Source organism: Marmota monax, unplaced genomic scaffold, assembly GCF_021218885.2.
Source record: "Marmota monax isolate L192 unplaced genomic scaffold, Marmota_monax_Labrador192_F-V1.1 WCK01_AAM20220418_F8-fsc00076, whole genome shotgun sequence".
Lineage (NCBI taxonomy): Eukaryota > Metazoa > Chordata > Mammalia > Rodentia > Sciuridae > Marmota > Marmota monax.
Window position 1 is genome coordinate 433,671 of NW_026692843.1, and position 22,149 is coordinate 455,819.

At 47.4% G+C, this 22,149-nt stretch overlaps 1 protein-coding gene across 1 annotated transcript in view; it reads left to right on the plus strand.

Moving 5' to 3' along the window:
• The window catches only part of Btbd16 (BTB domain containing 16), a 47,376-nt gene that overhangs the window by 20,097 nt on the left and 5,130 nt on the right, over positions 1-22,149 (plus strand). Inside the window, exons 11-13 of the mRNA XM_058580776.1 lie at positions 6,162-6,281; positions 18,589-18,684; positions 21,081-21,159. Of these exons, the coding sequence (XP_058436759.1) occupies positions 6,162-6,281; positions 18,589-18,684; positions 21,081-21,159 (295 nt within the window). The remainder of the gene's footprint in view (positions 1-6,161; positions 6,282-18,588; positions 18,685-21,080; positions 21,160-22,149) is intronic.

The window sequence follows — 22,149 nt, forward strand, 5'->3', positions numbered from 1 at the left end:
AAATAAGAACAGCATAAAGAATATCTCTACAGATGCTCCTCAACTTACAACGGCCTTGCATCCAGTGAACCCAGCATAAGCTGAAATTGCACGGGATGCACCTCGCCTCCCGAGTGTCACAGCCAGGCAACACGCCCACTAGAGGGCGCCAGCTGGCTGGGAGCTGTGATGAGGCGCTGGCCCTGCCCCTGCGCAACAGCAGGAAAAAGGACATATCCCCGGCCTGGAAAAAGATTAAAATTCAAAGTATCATTTCTACTGATGCACATAACTTTCCCACCATAGTAAAGCTGAAAACTTATAAATCAGACCATTGTAAAGTGGAGACAATTTTTAGACTCTTTACCCTGAGTCTCCCTATGGGTCAGTTTCTGCCCTGCTTGCTTTCTCGTTTGCTTCTCTGTGCATATCCACAGGTCCACATATTTTTTCTGAACTACTTGGGGATAAGTTGCATATATTATGCTTCTTTATCCCAAATGCTTCAGTGTTTATCTCCCCAGAAAAAGAATTTGCTTAATATAACCCCAGGGTAATTATCAATGTCAAGAAATTTATCATGGATGTGATACTTAGACCCCTTGACCGACACTGTCCGTGATAGCGTTTCCCGCTCTAATGCAGGATTCAGTCTAGGATCACATCTTGCATTTAGTCGTCAAGTCTCTCTGGGGCTCTCTTGAAAAGCTCCTTGGTATTCATTGCCAAATTTCCAGGGTTGTGCTCCCTTTGGGTAAATTTCAAAAGTGAAAACTAAAGTCTACTCAAAATCTTAGTGGCATGTTAGAAAATAAGTATTTCCTAGCATTTATGTGGTAGAAAATGTCCCACTTTTAGAAATTACATCTGGAAAGATCTATCCCATTCTAGATCATCAGCCCATCCCAGGGATTCAGGGTACACAGGGGCCTGCAGGGCCCCTTACGTGACAGAGTCCTGGTGTTGAGGGAGACCACGTTGTCAGAGAAGACCCCAGGAGCCTGGCCCCCGAGCAGCCCCCAGGGCACTGGTGTACCCCACTCATGTGTCCCCCACCCTCCACCTCACCCTCCAGTGGAGAAAAGTTCTTGAAATTATTGAAGAACAGATAAACCTGGCATCCCTTAGACTTTTCATAACACGGTCCCTCCCTTGGAAAGACTGAGCTGTCCTACCCTGGAAGCATTTAGCCAAAAATTAGGAAAGCTGTCTGACCACAATCAGCACGTCGGTGATGGCACAGGCCTGGCAAGACGCACACTGGGCAGGAAAAGAGGTCAGGAGCATGACGCATCCGGTGTCTAGACTCGCCAGCCTGGGCAGACGTGACTGAGTGGGACCCGGCGGCCCGCGCCCCCAGCCCTCCGCAGGAGGCACTTGCATGGACAGTTCAGGGCCGTGCAGCTCAAGGAGGCAAGAGCCTTGCATGGCCTCAGTCACGTCATGGGCCCACGTGCCCAAGTGGGCAGGGGAGGGTGACCAGACTCACCCCAGCATGGGTGCAGTTCTCCAGGGGTCTGCTGTTTGCAGCTTGTGGGTGGAGGTAGAGGGTGCAAGAAGAGGGGTACCTTCCAGGAACGTAGCCAGACCTGGGGTCCTCAGGGGACCTGCCGAGGTCCAGGGTGCTGGCTGGTGGATTTTGTACCCCGGCCTGCACCTAAGAGTGAGCCTGTTAGGGAGCACTTTCCCGTGTGCGCTGTGCTAGGAATACTGTCCCTCTCCATCCTCACACCCCACCTGGCAGGTAAAACTGCTATCCCTGAGATGGGAGGGCTAATGAAGGGCTGGACAAGGCCTCCCCTGGCTCCAGAGTCCACGTCCTGCCCTGACCCTGAACCTCTGCTCCTTCCTAAGGAGGCAGAGGTGGCCTAGCACTAGGAAGAGCTCAGCAGGACCCTGGGTGACCCGAGAAGTCTCCTGCCCCAGAGCAGGAAGTGTGGAAATGCCAAACCTGAGGTCAGGGATGGGGCACCCCTGGCCCCACTCAGCTGTCCCTCCAGCCGCCCGCTGTCACCGACCCCCAGCTTGTGGCTGTGGGTGTTTGGAACAACATCCATTTCTTAGCAGATGCTGTGACTTCTGGGCCTTTCCGCCTTTCCTGTCTGAAGGCCCTTGACTTCATCTCTTTTTGGAGTTTTACTTTCCATTTGTAAACAGCCTTGGGTCAAATATCCACGGTTTTCCTGACCTCCTGGGCCTCGGGTTTTAATTTATTTGCTTAGGCACTTAGTTTTCAATTAATTTTCTCCTTAGAGGTCACCACTAGGTCACCTTGTTCTTGTAACTCTCGTTTATTAAAACTTCATCCAAGTTCTGTTTTCCTGGAAGCCAATGTCCTTGTTGACCTGGGAGGATGGGGACTTCAGAGGACCTTCTAGTACCATCTCCACAAAAATCTACCTGGCAACAGGGGACCCTACACCCCTCTGTTTCCAATTCTCCCAGCTTCCTGTCTATGGCCACGGAGTCTCAGGGTCCCAGGGTCCCTGACATGCCTGCAGGATAGGATGGTGTAGGGTTTCCACAGCGTCTTGAACACCAACGTGTCCCTATCTAATGTAGTAGTTGAACCTGAAGCCGTTGCTTCTCTGGTAAACAATAACAGTACCTATGGCTAGGGAGCACTTGTACACTGCAGCTCTGAATGGGTCATCCCCACGACTCGTTCCCACAGCAGCCCGATGGGGGAGTGCTGCCTTCTGCATTTCTCACTTGGGGAAGGGGGACTCCAGAAAATGAAGAGGTCAGTCAAATCTCCCCCCATGCTGCAGGAGAACTGGGATTTGAGCCCAGGTCAGAGTGGTCTCATAGCTGTGGTCATTAGCAGTCAGCTGATGTGTGTGCATGAGGCCTTGTTTGTCCTTATGGACAGTCGAGTCAACAAGTATATTGATCTTTGTTATGGTTTGAATATGAGGTGTCTCCAAAAGTTCATGTCTAAGACAATGCAGGAAGGTTCAGAAATGAAACGATTTGGTTGTGAGCCTTAACCTCATCAGTGCATTAACCCACTTGAATGGATTAACTGAGTGGTAGCTATAGGCAGCTATAGGGATGAGGCTGGAGAAGATATGTCACTGGGGTGTGACTTTGGGTTTTATATTTGGTCCCTGGGGAGCAGAGTTCTCTCTGCTTCCTAATGCCATGTCCTGAGCTGATTTCCTCCACCACACCCTTCCACCAAGATGTTCTGCCTCATGTTGGGCCCAGAGCAATGGAGTTAGTCATCTATGGACTGAGACCTCGGAAACTGTGTACCCCAAATAACTTTTCCTCCTTGACATTATTCTTGTCTAGTCTTTTGTTCACAGTGACCAAAAAGTTGTCTAAATTAATCTGTTGTGTTTTTTTGTTGTTGTTGTAAAAAAAATACTTTACAAAGATAGGCGGATTATACAAAACAATTGCAGCTACCTCCCAAAATGACCAAAGAGTAACATTTCGTCATGAGTTAAGAAATAAAACAGCACTGATAAAGCAGGTCACCTGGGTCCCCTCCAGTCCCATTCCTTCCTAAAGACAATTAAACCACAGTTAGGAGCTTGTGTGGATACGATCCATGTGATTAAGCTCTTAGTATGTACATGTGCACCCAAGAATCGTGCATGATGTCTTGTGGAGGTTGACATTTCAGACCGACATCTCAGGGACAGTGACATGGGGTGCACACTCACCCTGCCTTGTGCTCTCTCCCTGTGATTGCATCTCTTTAGCATTCTTCTCCTTCCTTGTGAAGGGTCGAGGGAAGGAGCACACAGCAGTCTTTTCTTACTCTCCCGAAGGCCTTTTGAGTTCTCTTTCTTGCCTGGGCAGACCATGCCATGAGGGTTTCCTTGTTCCTCTTTGTTCCTGAGCAGTTGACTTTCTCCATGGTACATACGCAGAAAGGGGCTTTTGTTGTTTATATACAATTTTCTTAAGAAATAAAATTAGAAGACAGTGTCTTGTGAAAAGTTTTTTTTTCCTCCTGAAGAACAGACACCAGTTAGTTTGCAAGGGCCACCATGAGCATCATGCTCAGCCGGTTGTTGGCCTGTGTGGAGGCTTGGAGTGTCTGTGGGTTGAGGCCATCAGAGCTCTTGGGTGAATGAAATGTGTTTGAATGCCCTCGACGTGGTTACTCACTGCAGAGCTGATAGGGTTGGGTTCCGTGCTGGCCTCAGGAGAGCACTTGACTTCACTAACTGCCCTTCGTGAACAGAACCAGAATCCCGAGCCCCGGAGCCCCCTTCGCTCCCCAGCTGCTGCTAGCCCCTCTTTGGTAAGATGTCAAAGAGCCTCCTGGGCTTGAGAGCCTCAAGTGGGAGTCTGCTCTGAAAGTCACACCGCTTCTGACCCCACTGACAAAGTTCTTGTTGGGGACTTTGCACCAAGCAGCTCTGTGTGGGGTCCCTTTGCTGCCTCTTTACTCCTGGTCCCTCCATCAGTGACCAGCTTGATCCTGTCTAGGCAGATCAAAGTCCATCATTTGTGGGTGATCTGAAAACCAAATGAGGGAAACAATACAGCCCTATTCTGTCCAGAGATAGCATAAGAGGTGGGTGGGTGACTTTCCATTGCCCTTTAGAGTGGGTTCCACCCACCGTGACCCCTCAAAGTGGTGAATGAAGAGACTGTGACATATTTCACCGCATGTCCGTGATCAGAAACTGAAAATATCAGTGAGTTTAAGAACCATGTAAATGACTTCCTAGATGATCTAGTCAGCAGAGGCTGCCCGAGGCACTGTTTGCCCCTGCTTAAGAGCTGACTGACGGAGAGCAACAGCGGCTCTTTGGCATCAAGGGTCATTGAGGACAGGCCTCCTGCTGCTGCAGGTGCAGCCTGGGCTCCAGAGCTGGGTCCAGCCCTGCCATTTGTGATCTAGTGCTGCCATTCACTGAGTACCCAGTAATGTGCCAATCACTGTGCTAAGCACTTTGTTGATACATGGTCAGTGGAATAATGGTCCCAAAGATGTCCACGGCCTAATCTCAAGAACCTGCATATATTTTAGGTTTTATAGCAAAGAGGATTTAAAGTCATAGATGAAATGAAAGTTAACTTCAAACTGAGCTTACCCTGGATTCTCTGGGTGGGCCCAACATCATCTCAAGCATCCCTTAAGTATACAGACGGAGGCTAAAGGGTTAGAATCAAAGGAAGACTGGAAGATGCTATATTGCTGGCTTGAAGACCAGGGAATGGGCCACAAGCCAAGGGTGCTGAGATTTGCCAGGACACAACTCTCCCAAGAACCCCCAGAAAGAGCCATTCCTGCTCACACCTTGACCTGAGCCCAGTGAGATCTTTTTTGAAATTCTGACTTCCAGAATGATAAGAAAATAAATGTATGTTGTTTTAAGCCATTTGGTTTGTGACTGTTTGTTACAGCAGCAATGGGAAACTCATACAGAGTGTCACCACTTCCTGTCTTCAGCTGGTGCTGTTGCTCTTCCACAGATGAGGAAATGGCAACTGCAGTTTAGTAACATCCAAGAGTTTCCTGCCCCAGGCCCAGTTCCGTGTGGCCTTGAATGAGTTGCTCATGTTCAGCCTTCAATCAGGGCCAGGATTTGGGAAGGGTCAATGAGGCACTCACTTGGATGCAAAAAAAAAAAAAAAAAAATTACCAAAAACACTCAGTGATGATAAAGTCTATTTTTGTGCAATATTTTAAAACCAATGCAAAAAAAAATCCATGATGAAAATAACACATTAAAATTTTGAATAGACTTAGGATCCATCTCCATTTCCACATCTGTAAAAGTAAGGACTATACCCCAATTTTGCAGGTTTGTGGTCAGAATTCAATTTTAAAATCCATGAAGGGCTGGGGGTATGGCTCTGTGAGAGCACTTGCCTTGCAAGCATCCTAAATAAATAAATGAATAAAACCTGCAGAAAACCTCTTTAGAGCTCCTCAGATGAATGCACTGATTTGCAGCAGCACAGTGGGTGGCGGGTGGGGAAGCACTGGGCCCAGCATCAGGCTGCTGAAGTTCCAGCCCCGACCCCCACCCCACCGCCCTACCACCCTCTGCGCATCACCAGAGGAGCTGCCCTGAGCCAGTGGTCCTCTTCTGTCAGAGTCTGGGCCGCGTTCAGTCTCCTTCCTAACCTCACTTTTGACTTTGTTTTCTTACAAATGGTGCAATGGTTCCTGTTCCTGAAACTTCTCCCTGTTCTTTTCCCTTGACCAGGTTGTTCACCTTCAGCGAGTTTCATCTTCTGAAAACTTTACTCATGTGGGCCTACCTGCAGCTGAACAGCAAGATCCAGGCAATCCCCATCCACGAGACCATGCTGACGTTTTTCAACAGGTGACACGGCTTAGTGTTGATTGATGGAGTGTGCAGACCCGGTTGTGTTGCTGTTCCTGGGGTCACAGGAGACGAATCAGTGATGTAACTTTTGTGGCATCATCCAGAGGGCATAGAATGCAGTTTTCCTTATGGGGCCCAAGATCACAGGAAGCCTTCAAACCACTGCACAACTTGGAAAAGTAAATAGTGCGTAGGTGTTATAATATGAGATAATCATGTGCTTCTGGGAACTCCGTGTCCAGAAATAGCATGACCCAAAAGGTACTTTTGCTCAGGAAAATTACCATACTACACTGACCTTAAAAACTTTATTTTTTAGTGTACCTAAATCAGACCAGGTCGTTCTCATTTATATTTTACTAGATTAGATATAAAATCCTCAATTTTCTGGACAAATGAAAAGGCATTTAGATGTGTCAAGGTTTCATAGCATTAATACTGTTCCTTATACTTTCCAAACTAACCTGAAGTTTGTATCGATATCAACAATTAAGTAAGAAATAGAAATTACAATAATAATATTGGGCCCTCTAATGTGCTTTATGTTTTTTTAATATTTGTTCTTAAGTTTTAGGTGGCACGGTATCTTTATTTTACATTTACGTGGTGCTGAGGATGGAACCCAGTGCCTCGTGCATGCCAGGCGAGCGCTCCACCACTGAGCCCCAGCCGCAGCCCTCTGATGTGCTTTATTAAGTATAGTAACAATAAGCACTTTCTTTTCATTTTCTCAGTGTATCTGCACACTAAGGGGCTGGTTTCATTATTCCTATTTTACAGATGAGGAAACTGAAGTAGAGATGCAATGTCTTGCAGAGATCATGTAAATGATGGGGGTTAGAACCTCACTTGAGCCCTGATCCACCAAGGCCCACAGTGCTCTGCCCCTCCCACATTCCTAGAAGAACAGATAGGGCTCCTCTCTTGTGTCCACTCCAGGGAGCGGAGTGGACACAGTTCCTTCCTGGGCACTGGGTTTAGGAAGATCCTGAGGCTGCTCCTAGATTTGTTGTTGTTAGCCAAGGACTTCTAAAATTGCTCCGGAGGGCGACTCTTCCCTTGCCTGTGTCCTCTCTGCCTGTGAATGTTTTCTATCTGGTCAAAAGGCCCCATTAGCAAGGTTTGCCATGGCCAGGGGAGGGGAGCCGGAGGAGGGGCGCTGAGGGGTTGAGGGGGAGGGCAGTAGTTGCCAGGCTCCATTTTGTGTCTCAGCCTCTTGTGTTAACCTCTTTGGTTGTCATTGCTGTGACAAAATACCTGAGGTAATCAAATTTTAAGGAGGAAAAGTTTATTTGGGCTTACCGCTTCAGAGGTGTCAATCCATGGTTGGCTGGCGCCCTTGCTTTTGGACCTGTGGTGGAGCAGAACATCACAGTGGGCATCCAAGGTGGAGCAAAGCTGCTCAGTTCATGGAAACCAGGAAACAGAAAGAAGAAGGGGACAGAGTACCAATATCCCCTCCAAGGGCACACCACCAATGACCCGACTCTCTTCCACTAGTCCCCACCTCCTGAAGCGTCCCAATGTGGGCCCTTGAGGGACAGTTCAGATCCACTCTGTGAGATACCACTCCACCGTCAAGCCAGCTGAGTGCATGATCCCAGAGCAGAGACAGGCCCAGGTGGCCCTTAGGGGTCCCGCCCTTGACAGGGGACACTGGTGGCATCCTTCTCAAGCATGATGAAGCATGTTCAAGGAGACAGACACCCTATTTCTTGTGCACGTGTGAGTTTAGCAGATAAACAGTCTTCCCCTTTTGGGGGAGGGGATGGCGCTTTACCTCTAGCCACATCCCAGCCCTCTTTATTTCATTCGGAGACAGGTTCTTGCAGAGTTGCCCACGCTGCCCTGGAATTTGCCATCCTCCTGTCCCGGCCTCCCTAGTGGCTGGGGTTCCAGGGGTGTGTCCCCATGCCCGGCAGCTGTCTTTTCATGCTAATCAGCTGATCGACCTGTTTACCGAGTTTCATTTGCATTGTTTTGAAGATTTAATCCTTTCTGGGAACATCTTGGCACTGTGTTCCCTTCAAAGCTCATGTTTTAGGTCTCTTTATTTGGGAAAAGCAGATTCAGTGTCAGAATTAGATGGAGTGTGTCTCCTTTCTATATAATTTGCTTCGAATTGAATGTTTCAGTCCCTCCTTTCCCCTCTTTTAATGACCCAGGAGACACTTTCCAGTGAGTCACGCCCACTGGGGAAGCTCCTGCCTGGCTGCCGATCAGCTCGGTCCTGGACTCATGTCAGCGGGGAGCTAGGAAGTGAGCTAGCCTGGTGATTCACTGAGCTGTGTTTGCAGTGTGAGAGGAACACGGGGAAGAGGGAGGGGAGGCGTGCAGCCCCCTCCACAGAGGGTGGGCTTTCTGGGGCTTCCACAGCGCTCCCGAGTAGCCCCTGGGTCCCCCTGAGTGTCACACGCCAGGGTATTGCTCACTGTCAGAACTTTCCCTTTTTCCCAGGAATACATGTTGACTCAAACTGGCCCCCAAACCTAACACCTCTGCACAGCACCCCCACAGCCCTGGTCCTGCGCTGCCTTTCTTTGTGGAAACCATTTGCTTGTACCCCGGTTGTCACTGCCCCATCGCTGCCCAAGCAGCGGTGACAACTACCTGCCAGGACCTGTGCCCTCATGGCAGGGCAGGTGCCACCCTCGCCTCCCCTGCCCACTCTGCCCTCACCCTCTCCCGTAAGCTCCGGGTCCCTAAAGGAGAAAGATGGGACAGCTTGGAGCTGGATGGCTCCTCTGCCTGCAGGCGTCCAGGCCCTCTCTGCCCTTGGCCTCTGGCTTGGAGGGCTGTGGCGCCTGTTTTAAAACTGGATGGTTCTCGTCTGGGGGCAGTGGCAACACTAAGGTAAGGCCTGACATGGGCCGCCACCCTCAAAGGTGTCTCCTTCCCCGGGGCTCAGCTCCCACACTCCTCCTACCCCACCAGTCTGCTCTGGCTCTTTTCCGGTCAGGTCAGTTCCTGCTGGGAACCTCCCCTGGGAGCCTCCCCATGCAGACCCTCAGGAGCCCCTTGGTTCACACTCATGAGAAGATCATCCTTTACCTCACCCCTAACTCACCTGGCACCTGCCTGGACTTCTTACTGAATGATGAGATTCCATCAAAGATTTTTACGCAGGTCAGTTCCCCCTCAGAGAACTGGGTCTTATGCTGCTGGTGCAAAATTCACTCAGAGAATATCAGGCCTGTAGCAACTGCAAGTAACAGGGATCGTGCGCAAGTTCCCGTTTTTATGCATGGGTGGTGCTTGCCAGAAGCGCTGTATCCAGACTCAGTGAGGAAGAATGTCTGGGTAGGTTAGCGGCATCTACCTGGACATGGGAGTGGGGTTGGTGGCACCCATGCTCCATGTGTTTCCTCCCTTCCCAGGGATCCCCAGAGTTGCCAGAAGTAGTGCAGAGCCTCGTAGCTACTGGCTTAGCAAGACTGGTCTCCAGAAGGTTCAGGATGCCCCGGCTCCTGCTGTTGGAGGAGGGAGGCTGTGGAGTCACCGTCAACCTGGCCAGAACTGGCTCCCCAGTGGTGTTAGCTGAGGTAGCTTCAGGGAACCGCTACCAAGAAGACATGGGAAAGATGGGACAGAGGAGCAGAACCCTAGGGAGACAGGAAACCAGTTCAGGAATTAGAATGGAAGCTGCCTGGCAGTTTTCAAAGCTGCAAATATTTGGTGACATAATTTAAGTGACAGAGTGCTCCATAGCTATCTCCCAGGGAGGAGGAACAGCAGGCAGAGTAGACACTTTTTTTTACAATGACTTTATTTTATTTTTATTTATTTTTATGTGGCGCTGAGGATCAAACCCAGGACCTTGCACGTGCGAGGCGAGCGCTCTACTGCTGAGCCACAACCCCAGCCCCCTGAGTAGACACTTGGAGGCCATCACTTTAGGAGATCTCCAAAATGGGCCTTCATCATGTGACAATAGTGGCACAAGCCACTCAGATCCTGAGATACCAAGGGCTGGCAGGTCTGCTAGGAGTGAGTGGAGCTGCCACGGTGCCACCTGCCTGGTGAGCCCAGCCTCCCAGAGGATGAGCAAAGGGACTTGCTGAGCCCTTTCTCATCTGCCCAGCGGCATCCTAAGGCAAGCTAGGAGCAAATGAAGACAAGAGCCCACGCCTTCTCTGCTTCCATTTTCTCTCCTTCATTGATTTTTTTTAATTGAATGTTCTGTCCGCCCTGGACACTAATGCAGTTTCTCTCAGAACCAGATGTTTCAGAACATCTTCAGCCTCTTTTTATTGCTGTCAATATAAGAAGGGAATGTGCACATACCAGCACACGTGTACACACACACTCTCTCACACACACACACACACGTGCTCACACTAATGCACACACACTTGCACACACACTCCTTGGCATCCTGCAGCCTGTTTTCCTGGCAGCAGCTATTTTAGGAAAACAAATAGGCTGTCCAGAATTAATTCTAGCATCTCCTTGAGGAAAAAAAAAAAAGCGAAGCTGATGCCTTCATTCATGGAGGAGAAAGATCACCATTTCACTTCACTTAGCAGTCTGAGGAGTTCACAAAAATGGTAAAAACCCATCGATTGGAGAAGGGCCAAGCAGGCAAATGTCAAACTTTTTCTAATGTACATTTTTATCAAGATATAAAATACATTCAGAAAAATGCAGACCTTCAGTGAACAGTGGCCCAACGGGTTTCCACAAAGGGCATGCACCTGTGTGACCAGCCCCCGGGTCAAGAAGCAAAGCATGGCCAGCCCTGGGGGCCTTATCTCAGGCACCACTTCCCACCAAAGCGGAACCACATCCTGACTTCTATTCCCCTCCGTACTTCTTGTCTGCTTTGGAACTTTATATAAATAGAATGCCTTAGTGTGCACTTTTTTTTTTCCTTAAATTTTTTTTAGATGTTAATGAACCTTTATTTTATTCATTTATTTTTATGTGGTGCTGAGAATTGAGCCCCGTACCTCACACATGCGAGGCAAGAGCTCTACCACTGAGCCACAGCCCCAGCCCCTAGTGTACACTTTTTTTTTTTATAAGGGTCAGGCATTTTTTTTAAATATTTATGTTTTAGTTGTAGTTGAACACAATTTGTGTATTTTATTTATTTATTTTTATGTGGTGCTGAGGTTCAAACCCAGGGCCCCATATGTGCTAGGCGAGCATTCTAACGCTGAGCTACCACACCAACCTCCCCTGGTGTACACTTTTGAAGTGTCCGGTTCTTTTCACTCAACACTGTTATCTGTAAAAATCCATCCGTGTGGTTGAATGTAGCAAGAGCCTGCATATTCTCACAGAATATTCCATCATATGAATGAAGACACCACAATGTATTTATTTATCTATTCTGATGTTGATGGATATTGCTGGCTATTAGGAATAGTGATATTATACATGTCCTTTTGTACACAGAATTATGTGCTTCTATTGAATATAAAACTAGAATTACTATCATGGGCATGAATAAACTCAATTTTAGTAAACACTGTCAAACAATTTTGTAAAGTGATTGTGCTAATTTGCTCCCTAACCAGCAGTATAGAAGAATTTGGGGTTTTCTGTATTTTTGCTTAATACTTGGTATTTTCTTTAAAAAAAAGTTATTTTAGATATACATGACAGTAGGGTATATTCTGACATATTATACATGCATGGGGTGCAACCCATTCTGATTTTGACCCCATCCTTGTTGTTGTACATGATGTGGAGTTACACTGGTTGTATATTCATATATGTGCATATAGGAGAGTTACGTCGGATTCATTCTACTGTCTTTCCCATCCCCATTCCCCCTCCCTTCATTCCCCTTTGTCTGATCCAATGAACTTCTGTACTCCCCTCCCCACCCTCCCTTGTTAAGGGTGAGCATTCACTTATCAGAGAGAATTCGGCCTTTGTTTTTTTGAGAGATACTTGGTATTTTCAATCCTGTGCTTCTCTAGTGTGTAGATATTGGAACTAATTTGCCTATTCTCTTTTTCAATTTACATTTCACAGCTAATGATATTTACTCCCTCTTTATAGTTGGTTGTCTTCTTGGTGAGGTGACTAATCCTTTGCCCATGTTTTTCTGTTGGGCAGTCAGATGTTTTTTCTTAAGGATTTGTAATTATTATTTCTTATATTCTGTTACAAGTCTCCTTGGATATGTGAATTGCAAACATCTTTACTCTGTGGCTAGCTATCTTGCTTTCCTAACAGTTTTGAGATGAACTAAAATTTCAAAATTAAACAGTCTAATGTATCAGGCTTGCCTTTTGCAGCTTCTGATGTTCCAGAAATCTTTGCCTATTCCATGTCCATGAAGACATTCTTCTGTTTTTTTCCTAGAAACTTTATTGATTTACTTTCTTTCTTTCTTTTTAAAAAGAGAGAGAGAAGAGAGATAATTTTTTTAATATTTATTTTTCAGTTTTTGGTGGACATAACATCTTTATTTTATTTTTATGTGGTGCTAAGGATGGAACTCAGCACCTGGCACATGCCAGGCGAGCACGTTACCGCTTGAGCCACATCCCCAGCCCTGGTTTACTTTTTTTTAAACCCACAGTTCATCCAGAAGCATTTTCAGAATTGGTATGAGGTAGGGGTCCTGATCATGATCCTTTTTCTCCCATCAGGATGCACAATCAATCCGGCACCACTGATTGAAAAGCCCATCCTTTGTCCTCTGCTCTGTGGTTTTAATTTTGTCATTATATCAGACAGCCATCTACATGGAGGGGGATCATATCTGCACTCTCAATTCTATACAGTTGTCTATCTTTAAATCAAGGCCACAATCTTTCTGTCTCTTGGTCTTTATAAATCTTGATATCTAATCATGCAGGTCCACCAGCCTTGTTCTTCTGCAAGATTAACTGGGCCATTCTTTATCCTTTGGATAAAGTTTGTCAATTTCAGTTTGTCAATTTCAACCCCCACCTCCCCATCTTGCTGAACTCTCATTAAGAAAACATAGAACCTATAGATCAATTTGGGGAAAATTGACATATTTTAAATATTGGCTTTTACAATCCATGAAAATGCTAAAATTTCCATATATATATATATATATATATATATATATAGAGAGAGAGAGAGAGAGAGAGAGATATTGTTTGGTATGTGGGAGGGATACTGGGTATTGAACTCAGGGGCACTCAACCACTGAGCCACATCCCCACCCTATTTTGTATTTTATTTAGAGACAAGGTCTCACTGAGTTGCTTAGTGCCTCGAAGTTGGTGAGGCTGGCTTTGAACTTGCAATTCTCCTGTCTCAGCCTCCCAAGCCTCTGATATTACAGGCATGCACCACCACTCCCGGCTTCCACTTATATTTTTAAATTTATCTTAATATTTATAGTTTATTATACATCTTACCTTTTACTAAAGGTCTTGTGCACTTTTCTTGTGTCTATTCCTAAAGGTGTGATTTATCACTTGTTTACTTAAAACATATAGAGTGTTTACCTGTTCCTAAGTGTGACTCTCACCCTGGACAGTTGCAGCAGGCACTGTGACTTATTAACTTTGTTCTCCAAGTCCACATACTTAATATGTTCACTAAGACTGGGATGAATGATGTCTTAAATGCTCTTTAATGGGGACTGCAACATCTGAAATATTTCACTTGAACTCTGAAAACTACTCTATTGAATGTCTCATAAATACTGCAAGGATGAACAGAGTGACTTTCTGGTCAGCTGTCTGGTGTTAAATGGGAACAAATACTGCTTTAGCAAGACCCACAGAGCCTTGAAAAGCGGAAGATGATTTTAGTCCTGCTGGGTTTCCCCTTGGAACAAATGTCAGAACCATCCCGAGTGCTGGACAAGTGACATTGGACTGAGTGTCAATGAATGACTGCTAGGGCTTGGCCTGACTAAGGAGCATAGCAATAGAGGACATAGGACATTGGCAGAGAGTCACCTGAGCAGCAGAGCTGTCAGCAAAGGCATTCCTTGGAGATAAATTGTGGGTGAGTGGAGGGAAGGACAGGTGGGGTGGAGGCTGGACAGTTGGCAGGCGCCAGATCATCCATCCAGTTGACCCGCCCAACACTGTATAAGCGAAGTGCCTGGCACTGTAAGAGGTGTTGAGTGGACACAGGAAGCAGAGAAAATGCAGACCCATCTCCCAGAGCTCAAGTCTGGACAAAGTGCGTGCTTAAAGGGGTCAGCAACCTAACCACTGTGGTGGGTGTACTGAAACGCCGTTACCAGTGTTCTGCTCCCCACATGTTGAAGTAGAACATTAGAGAGCACGCTGAGGCAGGCATATAGAGCAGGGTTTATTTAAAAAGGGGTCACATAGACTTCTCCCAGGAGGGAGAAGGGGGCCATGGCTGGTGTCCTGGTATCCCCAGAAGTGAGGGTTCTGCCTTTTTATATGTCCTAGGCTTCCCTTGTCCTCCTGCTCTCTCCCCCTTATCTCTCTCCTTCTTAGTTGGTGACTAGGCCCAGGAGATACTGGGTGGGATGGCCAAAAGGTGGGAAAGAGGGGCTGGAGGGGCAGCGGAGGGGGGGGATGATCCAGACAGGTAGGGGCCCAGGGCAGATTAATTTGCTGTTCAGTCTGCTGAGTTGCTTCATTAACAGTTCTTTAGGATGGGCCATATTGGCTGGCTTTGGGACATTAACATTTCAATCTCCAAACTGGTTTGGTCTGTTTTCTTCCTTCTGGCCCCGATTCATCTCTCTATGCTGACTATCTGTTTTTTTGAATTCTGGCTTCTGTACCGTGCCAGTTCAGCCGGCCTGCTGGATGGGAGGAACTGACCTGGAAGTGACAGGTGTGTGGTGGCAGCAGGATTAGTTCATTTACCACATTTTGGAGTTGGGAGCCAGCAGGCCACTTCCTGGTTCATAGATTCCAGAAGGTGCCCAGGTGTTCTGTACAGGTTACCTTTTGACAAAAAGCCATCTCCTCTCCTCTTTTTGAGTTATTGTCCCAAAATATGTAATTTTTTTCAAAATTCACTTTAAAATTTAGCATGTTATTTCAAACATTTTTCAAATATGCTAAGTAATTTTTAACATTTTTCAAATATGCTAAGTAATTTTTTGGGGGAGGTGGTACAGAGATTGAACTCGAAGCTGGACAGTTGACCACTGAGCCACATCCCCATCCTCAGCCTTTTTTTGTATTTTATTTAGAAACAGGGTCTCATTGAGTTGCTTAGTGCCTCACTACTGCTGAGGCTGGTTTTGAACTCGTGATCCTTCTGTCTCAGCCTCCCAAGCCTCTGGGATTATAGGCATGAGCTGCTGCACCCAGCTAACTCTAGATCTTTTTATTGTGATAAAATATACATTGCATAAAACTTACCATTGGAAGCATTTTTACGTGGGTTCAAAGGCACTGAGTGATCTCCAGCGCCTTCATCCCCAGCCTGATGCTGACTCCCTCCTCTCCCGGCCTCTGCTGCTCTTGGTCTCTCTAGCCTCCTGCTCTAGAGAGGAATCCTTTGCCTTTCATGTCAGCCTTCTTCACCTGGCATAATGCCCCCGAGCTTTGTTCACATAGCAGCAGTGTCAAAATACCAAAGTGTGAATTTTATCACCCAAATTTGAAGTGCTGGATCTAGCAGTCTGTGGGGCTCCCCTGGGCTGGAGGGCAGGGAACGCCAGCCCCAGCCGCTGGCAGGATGGAGAGGGGCTGAGGAGCTGAGAGAGAGCATCTCTGGAATCCCAGCCTGTGCCTTGGGGGGAGCCTTGCCCCAGGCTCTGTCTCTCAGGAGGGCTGTAGGGGGGTTGCCTTGAGAGGGGACCAGAGTCAACCTGGGTATGTCAAGGAACTGAGAACTGTGTCCTTAAAAGGGACATGTCTAAGGGTTTCTCAGTGAACTTGAGGAAGCAGGCACCATAGCCTGAAGTTTGTCCCCCATAGTGCTAAACCAAGGGAGATCTTTGCACAGACAGGACTCAGCCCCAGGTGAGTCCACCGAGGTACCCATACAAAGGTGTCCCCAGACTGAGCAGCCAGCCGCCTGCTTCCACTGTGTATGACATGAGGCCAATGCCCTGACCTCCAGGCCCAGAGTGGAGATGCCTCTGCACCCAGGCAGTCAAGAGGCACCAGGTGAGGTGGAAAGACCCCGGGCTGGACTGGGGCTGGCTCCGTGACAGCTGACCTCACAGACTCCAGGAGCAAGGAGTGGGCACACCCCTCTGGTCCTTTGAGATTTTAGAAAATTAGAAGCTGAGTACACCGTTTACTTCCTTGGATGTGGCCCATGGCTTGGGTGACTTAGTGGCATTATGATCACCAGGAGTGATTCCATGCTCCAGATTGTTGGGGTTGAGAGGACAATGGTGGTACTCAACAAGGTGCTGAGGACCCGATGGGTAGCTGTGCCAAGCTCCTCTCAAGCACTGTCACCTTGATGTCCCCCCTCCACCCAAAGAGGCACGTGTGGCTGTTGTTCCCACTTGACAGAGAAGGACAGTGAAGCTCAGAGAGGCTCAGACACATGACCGATGGTGGCTGGACCAGGATGGGACCTTGGCTTGTCTGACTCCAGAACCCAGCTTGTTTGGATGATAGCCGACCCGTGACCTCTCCAGTTCAGCCATGACAGTGGGCATCCCTGCCGCTTCCCCAAGAGGTCATTAAGCCTCGTCGCCTAACCACAAAGCTCTTCCCATATCCTCTGGGACAGGAGGGCTGTCCAGAGAGATCCTGGGTGATCCTTGGGGTCTGAGTGCCTCTCAAGGGAGGTTCAGGGCCTGGGTCCTCCTCTCGCCCAGCAGCCTCCTCTCCAAGCAGAGCAGCGGAGCTGGTGTGCGGCTTCTGGGTTGGAGTTTCCCTTCTGTGGTGGCATCTGATTATATTTAAGCTGCAGCTCTGGCTGGTACCCACAGCCTCAGCCTGGGCTGGGGAAGCCCTTGCCATGGGGAGTGCTGTGCCAGCTTCTGCCCTTCTTCTTCCTTGACCTCTGCTGCCAGCCACCATGCCTTCCCCATGCTCCCCTGTTAAATGGTGAAGGAGGCAGACAAGGTGGTGGCATCCAGGTCAGGAGGTGGAAGGGACCTGAGTGTTACTTATCTAAGACACCTATGTTCTTAGGGCACCCTGAGTGATGGTGGGAGGGTTCCAGAACCAATAACCCCAGAGTCCTGCAAGTATTGACCTTCCTTTATTTAGCTTCATCATCACCCGCAGAAACAGGCACCTAGTAGGTTTTAGTAAATGCTCATTGAATGGGGTCAGAACGCATTCGTTGTGTACCCTTCCCCCTCTGACAAATCCTCGGCACCCCCAGGCCCATCTGCTGAGCTCACTGACATGGAGAGGAGCTGGGAAGTCCCAGGAATTCCCGGATCCCATGAAGGCTAGTGGTTCTGGGCAGGTTGGCAGGCACCCCCAACCAAGGCGAGATGGGCCAAGAGGCATCCATCCGGTCTAGCTGGGACAGGGTGTGATTTGGACTCTCAGTTTATGGAAAAATGATCCAAAAGTGCCCTTGCTGGTTTTGTGCAGGATCTGTCTCAAGGGAATGACTTTGCATTTCCAAAGGGACTTGGAAAAATTATCCCCCATTGTCCCTATTTGTGAAAAATTACCATTTTATGAAGCAAATTATTTCAAAACAGGGGTGGTGGATGTGTCTGTGTGTGCATGACCTCTCAAGGGGAATTTGATCATCTCCAGCCAGCCCTGACCTTCTGCCTGTGTGGAAATTAATTGGCATTTAGCACCAACTGGCTGTTGCAGAACTTTTAGTAAAAAAGTCAGCTGCCGAAACCAGCCATGCTCATGCCCACCCTTCTTTTCTTTGTAATTCTACTGGAAATTTTTTTTTTTTTTTTTTGGTGCTGGGGATTGAACCCAGGGCCTTGTGCATGCGAGGCAACCACTCTACAACTGAGCTACATCCTCAGCCCCCAGAAAACTTTTGAAGGGCCTGATTTGGTCACTTGCTGCAAGGGCACTATCTGTAGGGAGGGGTCAGATGCCCCATCTGTAAAATGGGCTGATGATCGTTGCCCTGTCTGTACCACAGGAAGTGAGACTCGGGGGACAAAAGGTGGATCAAAACCCTCTGTCACCATGTGTTCCCAGCAGTCACTTAACATGTGTTTACAGTATGTGCAGAGCTCTTGGGGAGGAAGCGGGACGTAGCCACTTGTCTAATGACATTCTCTGGGGTTTGAGTCACAAGTGTTCTCTAAGCTGCCTCCTGCTTCCTCGCCTACCCCACCCAGAGACCCAGGTGCCATCTGCCCCTGCTGCTGAAACCACTAGTCTATGGCTGGGCTCTCGGCAGCGCTCTCCCATTACAGAAGGAAGCATCCTGAAGGGCTTCTGTTCTTCTCTGTGCCTCTGCTAAGCTTTCCCAAGAAGTGCTGCTTTCTGGACCGAGACATAGGACAGAGCTGGCTGCCGCTGTTCCTTTGCTTGCGTCTGCACAGCATCACTAGCGGTAAGTGCCACCCCTGTGCCAGGAAAGCAGCTGGGGACCTGCCCCACCCCTCAGCCACTCCTAAGAAGCCCTACCAGATGTTTCCAAAGGAACCAGCTGGAATCTAGCATTGTCACTTCCGAGCTGTGTGACTTTGGGAGCATCAAGTAACCTCTGGTCTCAGTTTCCTTGTCTGTAAAATGGGGATAATCAGAGGTTCTGTGACATGGGGTGACGGACAGAGGTGGTTCTCCATGGTGAAGCAGGGCACAGCTGCCAGGGCCGTTTCCTTGCCATAGGATTGTGGGAAATGCCTCAGCAAGGGATTGACTTCTAGGTCACTTGTTTGGCATTTCCAGAGAAAAATTGGATCAATTGAACAAGTTGTCCAGCAGTTCAAGTCCTCTGGAGAAGGAAGTGTGGGTCTTGGTGTTGTGGATCCCACACTTGTGATCAAGTGCTGGGTCTTTGGAAACTGTTGGTGACCACTGTGCCCCTGTGCTGCTGCCCGCTCTGCACTGCGGAGCTCACCCGGCTCTGCCTTTCACAGGACTCACAGGTTGCCTATGGTCACGGCCGCCTTGGCTTCCAATATCCTGACTAGGCATCGTGATGGCACCTTCCGTTTGCTGTCCCCCCTTGGCATGCATGTCCTCTTGGAACAAACATACAGCAAAGCAGGAGACCATGAAAGGAGCGCTCTAAAATTTGTTGGGTTCATATTTGGCTGAATTTAGGCAGCATTACAGACTGGGACCTAATGCTTTCAATTCCCCTTTACTGCATCTATCAGGGACAAATTTTTATTATATTTTTTTGGTGGTGGTACTGGGGATTGAACTCAGAGACACTCCACCACTGCACTACATCCCAAGCCCTTTAAAAAAAGTTATTATTTTGAGATAGGGTCTCACTCATTTTCCAGGCTGGTCTTGAACTTGCGATTTTCCTGCCTCAGCCTCCCCAGGTGCTGGGATTACAGATGTGATCCACTGCTGCCCTCAGGGATAAAGTCTTAAAGTGAATACCCGGAGGACAAATTGTTCAATTGATCTAAAAACTCTAGGTCTGTGCCCCAAAGCCAGATTATATTCCCTTGACCTCATGCTCTGGGTACAGGGGAGTCAAGTGAGACTTGGAAAGTTGGGGAATATATTCTAGGCAGGACAGGAAGCCACCCAATGAGATCTTTGCCCTCTTAGAGGATATTTGAGAACTTTTCAAAGCCATTTCCTTTTTTAAATTTTTTAAAATATTTAGTTTTTAGTTGTAGGTGGACACAATATCTTTATTTTTATGTGGTGCTGAGGATTGAACCCAGTGCCTCACACATGCTGGGCGAGAGCTCTACCACTGAGCCACCTCCCAGCCCTCAAAGCCATTTTCATCTGTCCACATGTACCAAGTAGCTCTGAAACCCCGGGATGGCTGAGGGAGTCGGGTTGTCTTGTCCAGATTGCTTCTAGATGCTCCAACAACACTGAGAATCTCATTCCAAGCCTCCCTTGCCAGGCAGGATTGCAGCCAGGGCACTGTGAACGCTGGGGTGGGGGTGGGTATTCTGTAACTGAAGCACACCTCATGGATGCCCATGGAGACCTAGGGAAAATATGGGAAGAAAAATAAAAACAGAAGCAAATTTGAATCAGCAGTACTCAGCCTAAAATCTTCTTCACCACTTCTTTTAATATTTTGGTAACATTGTGAGGATAGAAATCTCTTTGCATCATGTGGGTGAAGCTGCACTTTGAGGACCATTGATGGCCTCTCCTTTCACATAGTTCCCCAAGAACCCTCCAGGATCACAGGGCACTGATGTCTTTTTGTAGGATTGTTGGGAATATATTTCTATTAAAAGATCATAAGTTGCTTTTTAAAGCATTAATATGTAGCAATGAGAATTTCCTGCTGAAGTTGAAATTGCTCTCTGATTTGGAGTGAATTCATTCATTCCTTTGAAAGTTCATTGGTATTTTGTTTTTCTTTTTGGTACCAGGATTGAGCCCAGGGGCACTTTAACCACCCAGCCACATCCTAGCCCTTTTTATTTTTTATTTTAGGACAGGATCTCAGTAAGTTGCTTGGGGCCTTTCTAAGTTGCTGAGGCTAGCTTTGAGCTTGTGATCCTCCTGCCTCAGCCTCCTAAGCCTCTGGGATTACAGGTGTGCACCACTATGCCCTGCTTATTGTTATAAATTTTTTAAAAGAAAGTTCATTTGGAATATAAAAGAACCAGACTCTGTACACTACCACAGTGATTCTGAGTTGTCTTCTTCCCATTTTATCAATCCAAATTTGAAGGAGACCTGCCCCTTTCTTCCCTTGGCTCCTGACATCTTCTTTTTTCTTTCTGTGAGATTTTGGAGGTTCTGTTATGAATGAAACCGTAAACATGTTCTCTTTGTGCTTCTCTCAAGGCAGGGATCTGGAGGAGTTAAGGCACATTAACTTCTTTCCCGAGTCCTGGCTGATCCGGGTTACAGCCAACCATTACCACGCAGTGAGTCTGCTCATCAAGGGAAAAAAAATCACCCGAATTGATTGCCTCTTTGACTTTGCCTTTTCTGAAGATGTGTTTCATGTTTGCCACCTCTGGGTCTTTGAGGCCTGGATCCTCCTCCAGGGGAATCAGGGAGAGCTGGACCTGGGAAGGAGAGGAGGGAGGAGGCCCAGCCTGGGAATCCTGGTGTTCAAGGCCTGTGCTCTGATGGTCTGCAGCATGGGGGCTCCAGTCACCCCAGCCTCCAGAGCCCCCACTAGCCATGAACGTGTCATGTGCTTATAAGTAAAATTTTTCAACATGCAGAGAAATAGAAAATAAATACCCTTAGACCCATCACCCAAAGACAACTGCTGTTGACATCTTATGATATTTATTATCTTTAAGCCTTTTTAAAATATATAATGTACTCAAGTATATGTACTTCCTAACACCTTTCTTAATGGCTGCCAACCCTTTCACCCACAGAATGTGCCAGAGCTGCTGTTATTGGACTTTCCCTTATTATAGAAAATGTATAGTGTTTCTAATTGTTTAATGTTATAAATGATCATATGGGGAACATATTTTTACATCACCATTTATTTTTCTGTGCTTTGAATTGTTTCCTCAGAGGAGATTTTCAACAGCAGAAATACTGGCTCTAAAAGGAATGTGCATATTTGTTCTTGATAGATATTAACAAATGTTGGGACAAAAATCACTCTTTCTTCAGAAATAAATGAATATGCCTGGCTTTGTACATCCTCAACAATATAGAGCATTTTAATTTCAAATGACTTTTGTTGACCGTGAAGGGGACAATGGCATCTCAGTTTTGAGTATGCATTTCCTTTATTACTAGTAAATATGAATATTTTTCCAGGCCAGCATGTCCCTCTTTGTGAATCATCTATGCAAACTGCCATATTTCTCATGGGTTTCCAATCAAGCATCTGTAGAGATGAAGCTGGGCATTGTTCAAGGTCTGAAGATGCATGAGTCACTAGT